This window comes from Opisthorchis viverrini (genome assembly GCF_000715545.1).
Source record: "Opisthorchis viverrini unplaced genomic scaffold opera_v5_135, whole genome shotgun sequence".
Taxonomy (NCBI): Eukaryota; Metazoa; Platyhelminthes; class Trematoda; order Opisthorchiida; family Opisthorchiidae; genus Opisthorchis; species Opisthorchis viverrini.
In genome coordinates, this window is record NW_008751792.1 from 67455 (window position 1) to 80324 (window position 12870).

At 45.4% G+C, this 12870-nt stretch overlaps 2 protein-coding genes across 2 annotated transcripts in view; one reads left to right on the forward strand and one right to left on the reverse strand.

Moving 5' to 3' along the window:
• Nucleotides 1-8044: 8044 nt before the first annotated feature.
• Nucleotides 8045-12870, forward strand: part of T265_14052 (hypothetical protein) — a gene marked incomplete at both ends in the record, with an annotated part of 8623 nt that continues 3797 nt past the window's right edge. The window contains 3 exons of the mRNA XM_009171823.1: nt 8045-8637; nt 9854-10021; nt 12517-12846. Coding sequence (XP_009170087.1) covers nt 8122-8637; nt 9854-10021; nt 12517-12846 — 1014 coding nt within the window. The remainder of the gene's footprint in view (nt 8638-9853; nt 10022-12516; nt 12847-12870) is intronic.
• The window catches only part of T265_06517 (hypothetical protein), a gene marked incomplete at both ends in the record, with an annotated part of 12306 nt that continues 8913 nt past the window's right edge, over nt 9478-12870 (reverse strand). The window contains one exon of the mRNA XM_009171800.1: nt 9478-9832. Coding sequence (XP_009170064.1) covers nt 9478-9832 — 355 coding nt within the window. The remainder of the gene's footprint in view (nt 9833-12870) is intronic.

The following is a 12870-nucleotide window of genomic DNA, read 5'->3' on the forward strand; positions in this document are numbered from 1 at the left end:
AATGTTGTGGAATGTAGGTAGCTCGGGTGCGCTGTTTGGTTGTTGGTCTGTTCGCCGAGCTTGGCAGTTGGGTTCCCAAAGAAAACCCTGCTGCCCACTCTCTAGTGGGTCATACTTTGAGTGAGAGGCTAGGGTCAGGGTCCCCGAACAAAACCGCACATCCACCCACTGCCTTGTGGGTCAGCGTTCTGAGTCAACGGGTCAAGGTGGGGTACCTCAACCGAACCTTTCTTCCTCGGCCTGGGCAACCGGAAAGTATAACAAGCATACAAGACCCAAGCGTGGTTATGCATCTCAAAATGCAAAGAAATAACTCAGATCTTTCACATTTCTCCCTCCGTGTGTCTGGTGACCCAGAAGCGATGACTCGTGGAATACTTGGCGTGGGAGTTTCACTCAACCCCAGAGCTGAACGCGCTCTGCTGGATTGGATCGCAGGGAAAAGTCCTTGCGCCGTCCGATAATCCACTTCTATCAAGCTCACTGCCTCCCGGCATAAAAAGCGGTGCCTATTTGTCGTGTCGGTTTACGCCCCAACGGACTGTAGTTCTGAGGTGGAGAAGGATACTTTTTATCGAGAGCTGTCTGGGCTCATTCGTCAAGCGAAATGAACTGACATTGTGATCCTTGCAGGCGATTTGAATGCTCAAGTATTTCGTCTGAGCTCCTTGGAGCCACATTTGGGTGGTCTATTCGGAGTAGATGCTCGCCACACAGACTCCTTCAGTTGTGTTCTGATCTCAAACTGTTTCTGGCAAGTACAAACGTTCAACATAAACGTTCGCACCGCGTAACCTGGCGGCCTCCATCTGCAAATCAAGTGTGATCATTAGCCACCACCGGAAGGCCACAATTCAAGACTACCGTTCCTTGTGGAGCACACCACTTGATTCCGATCACGCCATGTTGCTTGCACGCATGACAGTTCCTTTCTCTTCAGGCCCTCAGGCAAGAAACATGCCAATCCACCAGCTTCGAAGAACTGTCATAGCTCAACAGTACCGATCTGAGCTAGCCCAACAACTCTCCACAGTAAAACAATACTGTGGTGGCAATGAGCATGTGGACTAAGCGTGACCAAATGTGATATAAACTATGTTAGCGGCGTTCGGTGCAACCTATCCGACTTCTCCGATTGGATCACAAGACAGCCGGATGGCGTCGAGACCGCTACCTATGATTGATGTCAGGAAATCCATACCAGCAAGCGACGAATACGACGGTACACGCAAATCCCTCAAACGCCAAATAATGAAGAGTCCAAAAATGACCGAGAGCTCTGGTGGACATCAAAAGCTGGGAGATGGAGAAGTCTCTTGTTACAGGAAACAGCCGTGCCCTATATCATCTAATACGATCGACTAGGCCGAGGAAAGCAATGGTCAGCGAAACTATCTGTATCCAGCCCTCTTCAAAGAAGGCTGGGGATCCCTGGTGACCCATCTGACAAAGCTTATTGCTGCCATATGGAACGAAGAGAAGGTGCCTGCAGAATGGAGCACGTCGACAGTTATTCCTGTCCTCAAAAAGAATACACGGATGCTGCGTGAAAACCACCGTGGCATCAACCTGTTAGCAGTGATATCGAAGGTGCTCTCTGGCCTTATCCTACGATGGCTGAATGAACACAGGGAGAGACAGATCTGAGAAAACCAAGCTTGGTTCCCTTCTGCTAGAAGACGCATCGATCATATCTTCGCCCTCCGAAAGATTGTGGAACAGTGATACTGCTTCCAGAAACCAACAATGGTTGCGCTTCTCGACTCGAAAGCTGCCTTTGACTCTGTAGACCGTCAGGCACTGTGGCAGTTTCTGTCTTAACCCCTTTAAGCCGCTGTACGCTAACTCTCGTGGCGGTGTGAAGGTATACTGGAAGCCCTCTTCCTAGTTCACTACATTAACTGGTTTCATACAGCGCTGTCTTCTTACACATTTCCCTTTCAACTTCGTCACCGGTACGATCATGGAAGACTCACTATCAGCCTCTAATGCCGGTGGAGTCGAAGTGTTCCAAGAATTGAAATCGATTGTCTGGTACTTCATTCTACATTCGCTTGGTTTATTCAGAGCGAGGATTATCAGCCTACATTTGGCCCTCAACGTCATCAATGCTTAATCGAATTCCAATGTGTCGTTAGAATAAAACACTCATTAGGTCAGTCGTCATTTCATCAAATTCAATAGCATTCTAAAAGAGAGATGTAATGTCTTCTCAGATCGAAGCAGACTTGTTTTCTCAATACACACGAACGTTCTCAAGGTATTTTTTTCCTAACAAGAACCCCTATATTCCTGAACTATTTTCGCAGTAATCTTATCCAAAAATGGGAGAAATAAAATTCAGGCTCATGTAGGTTTGAATGGCGCAGGCTTCGTGCATTTATACCGCTTTTGATCAACCAATCGCTTGCATGAAATGAGTTCGCACTGCAAGTAATTTATGATCTACCCGTTAGAATGGAGTCCACACCATAGCAGGTTTGCCTGTGGCCACCCAGAGAATATTAGCTTTCCGACTGTCCAACCACCGAGGGCGACCTTCAAAAGGGCATGTGGCGTGCCAGAGTTTGGTCAACGAACTCTCATGTATGCTGTGACTTCTGATGTGAAGGGCACCTGTGTTTTGTGGCGTGCATCTGTGTTTGCCTTTTGCGCACGCTTCACGCCTGAACTTGGGGACTGTTGCAATCGAACAAGATGGCATCTTGCGATTAAAATTCATTTGCAAACAGACCACGAATGTTTCACGTAGGCGGATCCAATGTATGCTGAACACAGGTAAACACTGTACAGCTCAGTGGCCAATTAAGGGACGGGTATAATTATCTGCATTCTTGGTGGCATTATTCTAACTAGCGAGCATATAAAAGACGAATTCGATACTTGCTAGGGGGATAACTCGTGTGAAATGAAAACTGTCACATTTGTGTTACTGATGGGATATTTTGAAACACTGGTAACAGGTCAACATCACCGTGAGTATTGTTGTTATTTTAAATGGTGGCTCATGGGTTATATTCGAAATTAACTTCTGATACACTGCCTCAATACCTGCAGGGAATAAACCGAATTTATAAAGAAAGCATTTTGGGTTAAAGCAAAACATAAGCCTGATGGAAACTCGAGGGTTGCGTGTACGTGTTGAGCCCCAAGAGGGATGAAATTGCTCGTGGACAGTTGAAGAGGTTTCGGTAAACATCTCAGTAGTTTCATTTAATAAAATATACTGCTCCGGGAGAAATGAAATTAACTGCACCTTTGTTCCCTATCCTCAATTCTCACCCTACTGCCGTGCTGGGTAAAGAGTGGGTTTCCTTGAATCTCACTGCGAATTCTGTGCTTTCTCGTTGACGGGAACACCGTTTATACGATCTCCTTCTGTCTATTTTAGTTGGGGTGCTCAACGGCCTATTTGAAGCGTATGTTCCGTTTTGTAAGTTGATAAACTTTCACTAACTACTCTCATTTGTACACTAAGGTGTTTGCAAGGCAGGTCCAACTGAATCACAGCTGAATCTGTATTTTTACAGCATTCCTCAACTGAATATGCATGTCACAGGCTCCACTATGAATTAGTAGAGACGATTTTCGAGAGGTAGCAGAATAATTTCTTGAAACAACAATGATCATGAGAGTGAATTGTAATTTGAAGAGCAACACACGCTCGGTACCTGGCCAAAAGGAGTTCCAACAGCCAGTATACTTGGATCGGATGAGTGCGTCAGGACGGTGGTGCTCAAGTATCCTGATGGTTCAATAACCTGAGATTTTTCAAAGATATGCCTGATAGAGGGGGTGGATGAGCCGTAGAAGCTCGGTCACAGTAGGGTACATGAACGACTCTCGGAGATAACTGTGGCTAGAGTCAGTTGTACCATTTTCGCCTCTCATGTTCGCTAGTGTCCGGTGCTGAGTGGGGGGTAGCTTAGGAAGACCAAACTGGCTTTGGTGGGTGGTGTACTTTCTTCCTCACGGTCGAACCGCTCCCTTGTCTCAGCCTGCTATTTACTGCGCCTACCTCCTAGATTCGGTATGCATATTAATCCCTGATGAACTGCTTACCTTTGACATTTCAAACTAATTCCGTCGACCATCTTTTATGCGCACTTTTTGACCACTTGCGTCACGGGGTGTTGTGCGCAGGCGTGTATCGCTAATTAAGATCGATTTACCGTCATCTCCGGGGTTTCTTTGAACTTGCCATTTTGCGTGTCGCTCAATAGCGCTTTCTCGAATACGTCAAATTATTCTACAAAGAAATTATCATGAAATTTTGGGGTTTTTGCGGGATATGTATTTTGTTCATAGCCACACCACTCTCGTTTGAACGGCCGTGTTCCTGTTCTGGCGTAATTATTCCGGTGAGTCCGGAATAATTTCTAACGAAAATAAATCTGTCAATTAAAACTTACTAATCAAGCCAAACAGTGGGAGCAAAAATTGTCTAACCCCATAGCGTACAAAATCCCTTCAAAAGTCAGGTCACTTTCTAAGAGACGTTTGTTATGGAGTTCCATTTTCGGCTGCACTGAAGTGCACACTAGTGACTCAGATTCAATGTAGTGCTGAAACACTCCCTGAAGAGAATAGAAGGTCCCACACCAAACTGGTAAATCCACAAGGAAATGGGGTTTTTCGTCTACGGTGTGAGCGGCCTCATCTTTGAAGGCATTCAACCATTGTATAACATAATCTCTGGTTTCGAGGACGAACTCTCAAGTACCTGATTGAACCCGTTGTCAGCAAAGGTAGCGTTTTGTAATAGCAAATGTCGGCATCGCCACACACGCCATTATCGAGTCCAAAATGGAATAGACCTGGAAGTTATTGACGTTGTAGTGACAGTCGTGTTATTCTAGATGACTTACATGAAAACAGCGCAAACAACTTGATAGTGAATGGCATTCTAGTTACTTCCAACTCCAAGCAAGGAACCCACAATGAATTTTCTGTCAGTAGTGGAAGGCACTGCATCCCACTTCGCTCTTCGAAGTTGTTTGGGTTAAAAACCCATCCGATTTGAGCTGAGGACATTAAACTCCTCCAGCGTTTCAACGCCGAACTCTTTTAGTCTCGTGAGAATGGTGTATTCGTATAATGGTAATATACGCGGCGGTTTTTAGAAGAAGTGATTCGGCCTACTGCCGCTTCACACGTAATTCCGGCTTGGTTACCTGGTACTTTAGCATATTTTGCGTAACATTTTTGAGGGTAAAAACGAGTCAAGAAAGGGAAAGGTATTGTATATCAATGAAATATGAAAGGGGTTACTGAAAATAATACGTGTGCTGTTTTGTGACTTTTCTATGAATAATGATCCCAAGATGGAACACGTCAGTGAGTGGAAACATTGGAAAAATGCCCTAGATGAGCATTCACCGCCGTGCGTTTATCAGAGCTTTCGCAGCTGAACCATCGATTCACGCCACAATATTCCCGTCAAACAAGAAGACCATTTCTACCTTTAAATCGAGCCATAACGGATATCAGTGAACATCTTTAGTACACGGGTATTCACGTTTAGTCTCCAAATCATCGGCGAACGAGACGATGGTAGCTAGAACCGCCGTACAACACACGTGCACGGTATACACGTCATGTCGATGAGTCTGGAGGGTTTACCTGGTGGTTATCGGGCTTCGTGGTCTCACTGATCCTCCGTGGTTCGTCGGCATCAAACTCAGTCATGTAAGTCGTAAACAAAACAGGAATGCAAACGTGAAGCTGCCGGAGGAAAAACCAGGACACTTTGGCGCGGCGCGACCCCTAAAGCATAATAACCGACGCATTAGCCAACATACTTGGATGTCATGAGTTTGTTACTATCCCGGAAGCCTCAGCTGTTCACACGGACATGAGAAACTTCGCCAGTATTTCTTATTCCTCACATGTCGGATTAGGTCACTGCCACGATGGGATGTCGGGGACCTGGAAATGCGAAATTAAATTCAGCCTGTATTCTCAGTCAAAACAGTAAACCTTACTCTCTTACACAATCAGTTTAGAAGTAATCTGAACAAAGAAGGAAGTCACGTCAACTGTGCATCAGATGTTGATCTGTTTGCAATTTAAACCAGTCGCGACCGCGAACAGACGAAATACCAACCGCTCCTAAGTGCTGCATAAACATCCAGATAGCATACCAATCACGAGAGAAAATATTTGAACATCAATGCAGCAAGCAGAGGGATGAGTGCAATTCGCTTCTATGTGATAAAAGCGCACGATTTTGCATTAGAAGACGGAAAGTCGCTTGAAGTGAAACGAAGTCTTTCTATCGATTTCCGGGAACGAAGCCATAATGGTCGTCATGACGCAAGATCACTGATTTCGCGTGATTCTGTGACGAAAAAGACCCCAGGAGTAATGGGGTAGTTGAAGGAAACAATAATCACACATATCTAGCCGTTTCAAACTCCTGACTGATTCCTCCTGACTTTGCACATTTGGTTGGCCATTGCACATCACTCTGGTTGGTTCAACACATAACTTTACCGTCGCCAATCCAATCGACTAAACATCAGTCGTAGTCACTGTCACGCCTCCAACGTAAAATCCATGGCCGTTTCCTCACCAGTTCAGTCACATAGACCATCCATTTACTCAACGGTGTTCAGCCTATTCACCAGTCGGACCAGGTAGATGTGACTGTTCTCATTTCAAGAGTAGCTCAGCGTACGCAACAGAAGCACTACCATACGGTACGAAGTAGACCATGCTTACTGTCGTTGTCGAGGTTCGACTAAGCAACCAACTGTGGTGATCGGCGAAGTAGAATCAGGCAATGGTTACTTGGTTCCAAATCCCAGGACGCTGGAGAAAGTGATCTTGTCAGAGCTGCCAAACATGTCAAAACCAGAGAAAATCAATATGGATTGGGTGACGGTGGGCTTCAGTAGTGTGATCACGTCTACAAAGTTAACTGAGTTTGCTATTTAAATGCTGTGCGTAAATGACCGGAATGAGTATTACATCTCTTTAGTGTTTTTTTGTCCCAGAGAGATGCTGTTTTTAGACAACTTGGCGCGGGAAGCAACCGGCTCATTGCTTGAATATGGCACAAATTAACCTACAAAATGCCGTAGAACTGCACGTGCCCCAAGAAGATCTTGACAAAATGTACATATTACTGCCTACAGTGACTCGCCACATATCCAAAGCATCTCGCTCAGTCCTATCAGCAACCAGCAATCTACATGCGGGATTTGAGCATCACGTACACAACTGAATAACTCGATTTTCTGCCAGTGCCGAGGAGTACGTTGACGGTTCACCGTCGGGTCACGAGTGTGCATGAAGACCGCTCATACCTTGTCAACTGTTGGGTTAGCGATCTTATAACGGTTCAGACAACATGCCTTGTCGATATTTACTCGCTGCTCGGTCCACCTTCTGCTTGATCTACCTCAGCTGTTCTGACTATTCCACGTCCTTGAGCACCAAACAAATTTGTTTCTCACACGATGAACATTAGGAGTTTAAGCATCACCTACAATTGCTTCTCACACCCTCAGACCCGGGAAACACACAGCATCGCTGACTGCTTTCCGTACGAGGATGCGTGCGCGAGAACACAATTGTATGTTGTCGAAATGTGGATTGGTTGACCGAACTGCCCAGCGAAATGATCGGGCTTCGCACATGTGATGGGTGACGCAGCGCCGAACCATGAATAATTCACTCTCGTATATTCTGTGATAGAACGGCCCTTCCCTCTAGTGATTACATGAAATTCTGACGCCTTTCCGACAAGCATGTGAGAAATAATTTTGAAAGACTGTTGAATTTCGAAATGCCGTTTTGCAAGTCGTATACTTTCGTTGCATAGCGTCGCAAATAGTTCGACGCTTGTAGGATTTCTTGGACGTGTGTTCAAGGATTTTCATGCATCACATCGGCTATTGAATAGCATTGAATTCTACTCTATCGTCATTCAATTCAAGAGTCCATCACCGTCGTATTTGGATAGCATGTGTTGCCCTTGTTCTATAATTCAGTCATCAGATTTCATACCTGCTTTTATCGCCATTTTTTTCCAAAGTAGCATATATAGGCAATACCGGGTCGGTGAACGTGACACAGGATGTCGGACAACCACGGGATGAAGCGGAACAAACTGAGATGACAAAGAACTCATCATGTCCGAAACGTCTTGGCAATATTTACAAGTGTCCCGTATGCGATAAATCATTTGTTGAGCTTTCCAAAGCTTTAGAGCATCAAAAGTCTCACTCAACCGACCGTGACTTTCACTGCAGTAAATGCATGTGTTCGTTCAAGCATAAAAAGAGTCTTAGTCGTCACTTGAAGCAAGCACACGAAAACCAAGTATATCGTTTGCATTTCAAAACACCATGCACACAGGTCCGAGAATCAGAGAAAAAAGGGAACCCGTGTCCTGAATGCCATATGACTTTTGCAAGGTGGGATAATCTTCAACGACATCGAAAATCGGTTCACACAACAGGACAGCGCCATGCATGCCACGAATGCGGAAAACTTCTCAGCCACAAACGACAGCTTTCCCGACATATCAGAGAGATGCACACGCGGGATTATCAGTACGTCTGCGAACAGTGCAAGGAAACGTTCAGTCGTGCATATGTGCTCAAAAAACACACTAGCTTAGTGCACGGTGTAGGTCGAATACCTGATTGACAGTCGAATGCATCAAAGATTTCTAAAAATCACTATCCATCCGCATCGAAATTTTCGCGTGGACTGTGATTCGGACAGTACGGCAAACGTTGCATCAAATTCAATGCGTGAAGTCTTTTCTATCTGTCAACAAATCGCTCATCCTGGCTTGATTTCTCGCATTCTGCGTTTCGCCACCGTCTGCCTATCGGGGATTCACCACCAGTTCGTCCAAAATTCCTCCGTTCGCTCTTCGCTCGTACTTGTGTTCACAGCCACCACGCGCATCCCCAATGCACGCTCATCCTCAGTGCACGCGCATCCCCAGTGCACGCGCATCCCCAGTGCACGCGCACTCCAGACACACAGAAACACACTCACACATGTGCATACCCTAATCCGCATAGGTACACAAGCTCATGGTCAATCTGTTCGGTATTCTACGAGTTCCTCTATTTCATGTCTTTGCACGTACAGTCCAGTAGTGACCGGGAACCTTAACACTAATGGTGCTTGTTAATGCGGTAATCTGGGCCGTCGATTCTTCCCCGCTGGAATTTCCCGTTTCACTATCCGGACAGCATGATTTGAAATCGGCCAATCCGCGGTTCTCCCGGTTACGTTCCATGAATGTTAACATCCTTGCGTGGCGCTTTCTGTTTTTCTTATTCGTTTTGCTAGATTTAAGGAGGATTCCCAGTAGAATAAAACTCTGATACACACGTTTTTGTTAATCGTTGTGTTTTGCCGAACTATGTTAGTTCCCTGCATCACCAATGAACAGTAACACAATTTGTTCACTTATTGGTGAATTGGCCGGTTGTAAAGTTCGGTTAGACTTTAGTTCCTTGTGCCCAACAGATATTTGGTGACTTCTTTCTCATTTCTGTTGCTGGCCGGGACTATTCTGCATATCGGTGCTGACAATAGTAATTCGTGTTTTTTTTCGTTGCCAGGGCCTAGCATGAATTTAACATTCGACAAATCCAGGATGAACTGACATTGCAGGAACCTTAGTGATTTCGACCGTAATCCCCAAGGCGCGGCAGTCACAGTCAAACGTCGGGCGAGTGGTGTGCTCATTTTCGGACCTTTCGTTGCTAACGCGATCATCTTAGTGAAAATAAGCATTGTGGCTTCCATGAATATGGCTCTGTTGGTGGCCAGTGGGAAACCCCTCAATTCCTTCGTACTCCTATTTCAGAGGACAGTATAGATTAACCTCCAGACCGCCTCTTATTACAATTTCTCGCAGTTCGTGGACTCGCGGTTCTCTCCTGGGCTGCTCCAAGTTGGTATCCCTGGCATCGTTGAACAGTTAGAACCAGAGTTACAGCCAGTACACCCCATAGAATCAGTACAGCACAGAAACATAAACACTACGGTTAGATGAAAGCTTTAGTTTGGTTTAGCTTCATCTCTTCATTGAAACTTCGAGATTTTACTCAATGGGAATGGCGAAATCAGCTTGTGAACTGCAGCTCTGTGTACGTCACGTCAACGCCGCAAAAATTAGCATTCGAGGTCACCTGGTTTTTTCCGAAGACCCGGCAGTTTAGCTGCAATAGGTCAAGTAATGACTATTTACAATTCCAATTTCTCATGGGAAAATGCATCTCGAGCCAAATGCGTTTTGTGAAATTTATTTCCGCCTTATTGGTGTTCACCATACAAGCACCCCTCCCTAACGCAGCTTCCGAAAATTTTTATCTGAAAAATCGGTTTCGAACACGAGGCCCGTAGCACACTCTTTTATTCACGTACCAACGGAATCGACAAAATCAACAAGGCTAACTTTATCGCGGGAGAGGGCGGCCTTAGCACAGGTCATTAGATATCACATCCACCAATCAACACTATCCTCTTCTGCCAGGCACTTCACACTGATATATGAAGCGTGGTTCCGTTTGGATCCCCCTAAAGTCTTAAGGGTTTGGCTGCGCTAAGTTTCGTGAAGCCAAATTGGACCGATTTACTCCAAAGACTTTCGTCAACGGATGCATTGAGAATTCCCGAAACGCGTCTCTACACATCCTCCGAAATGGATCCCTTACTGCAGGGAAGCATTGTGCATTTTGCGACCTACTGAGGTAGAAGAATCTGTCGTTACAAGCAACGAAAAGGAATAACAAGGCTTTTGGTATGATTATACGAAGATTGTGATTTTGGACAACCAAAGTACCAGGTTTCCAAGACGGATTTATTCAATTTTTGGGAAGAAACAGTGATGAATATGCATATTCGCGACTCGCAGCCACATTTGAACTACATTCCCGAATGCCACATGTCCGCGATTTACTTAGGATGGCGGAAATTGATCAAATTGCCAGGAATTCGTTATGACCGTAAACCCTGGTTAACGGCGTCTTGTCCAGAAACAGACCGTTTATTTCGAATGTGAGTGATCAACTTTTGAAGCAGCAACCCGTAGCAGATTATTTACATCAGGCTTCAGATTTGTATACCATAATTTACCGTGTAGTCCTTTGACTTTGTGCCTTCCAATATTCATCAAATTGCAACAAAATGGCCCGCAGTTCACTCAGAATAGCCCCGGGCTCCAATTTCACCATCATTAAGCCTGTTCCCTCTGAAACGAGTCCAGGTGAACCTCAGATACAAGCAAATTAGCTTACAAATATGGGCGTGTATCTCGGCGAGCTTCATACAACTTGAGTTCGAGCAGAACAGTAAATTGACGGAACCTCGGTGACTGGGTCTGCGGGATGAGGCCCAACAAAAGCGAAACCGGTTGTGCTCTGTCGGAGAGATTTCAGTGTTGTTGGAATCCTTTTAATATTGTGCGCACCACAGAGTGGACGTACACAGAAGAGTTGACGGCGCCGCAGTAGATTAAGGACCCGGCGGATCCGAACAACGCCAGCACCCGTGGAAGGCAGCATGAACGGATGGTATAAAAAATCGTCGAACACATAGATGAGTAGGGGTTGATACACAGGACGTACTGAAGTTGATGATTTACCGTTTCAAATCATCAAGATCCGGGTGTAGAAACAGTAGTGTTTATTAGTTCTACATACTAAAGATCGTTCTTTCTGTGATTGGGCCAAACAAACTCACGTCAAAATACCGTGTGTTGTCTTGGAATAAATGAGTCCGGGTTTGTCTGGACGCATGCCCAGAATGAACAAACTACTTCCGCTTAGATCAAACAAAAAACCACCAGATGGACACCTGGAATGTATGAACTACCTTATAAAGAAAGTTCGGAACACCAGTTCCAACTCCTCCCAAGTTGTTATTTCACCGATTAAGAACCAGATTGGTTAGATAAAGGAAAACGTTCTGGAGTATATCACAAGACTTTATAGAGGATCTTCGAGAGGGGATTATTCAGAAGCAACCTCAACAAAGTGCTTGCACATCCGATGGCGTTTTTCTCAGCTGACAAAGTAAGGTTCATCCAAGCCCTAAAAATTCCACATATTCCCTACGCTGTGTTGGTTTGGCCAGCCTACCGGTGCGCTTTCCCATAAGTTCCCGGCCAAATGGCAATTTGCTATCATGTGCGCTGAAGTCAACGATTGAAAAATCACTGCAATAAAACAACATCATTCACATAATCATTTGCCCTAAAAACGGCGTGAAATGACGGCAAATCATGCCAGTAGCACAGTTCGGATGACTGGTTTTGCTACTGGGTAGACAAGACGAAAGGACCGCTTTGTCGGAGTGGCCGAAATATTACGTGTTTCAATCGTCTTATTTGATTGAGGCTTAACTTATTGATCGCACAGTGCGTTCGTTTAACGAAACGCTTCACCTAAGGCACATGTTCATGAGAAGGATGACTCACTAGGCAAGGAAGAATGAACCGAGCTCTACTCAGCCGGAGCAGAACAGTAGTTGATTTTGCAGCTGAACTTTGCTCACATGGTTTGTCACATCACCACTAGGGCGGCTCGCAACAGCAGTGCGTACACTTTGTTTATCGTCACACCACTCTCGTTTGAACGGTTGTCCTCCCATTCTGGCGCAGTTATTCCGGCGAGTCCACACCAAGGGGAAGCACTGGAAAACATTACATACCTGGGTAGTTGTATTAGCTCTGACGGAAGTGTGTCTGATGAAGTCAGTGCAAGAATCTCAAAGGCTCGAATCACGTTTGCTAAGCTTCGTCACTTGTGGCGTCAAAAGGGCATCTCACTGGATCTTAAGGGTCGTGTGTACCAGGCTACCATAAGGGCTGTGTTGTTGTATGGGTGCGAGACA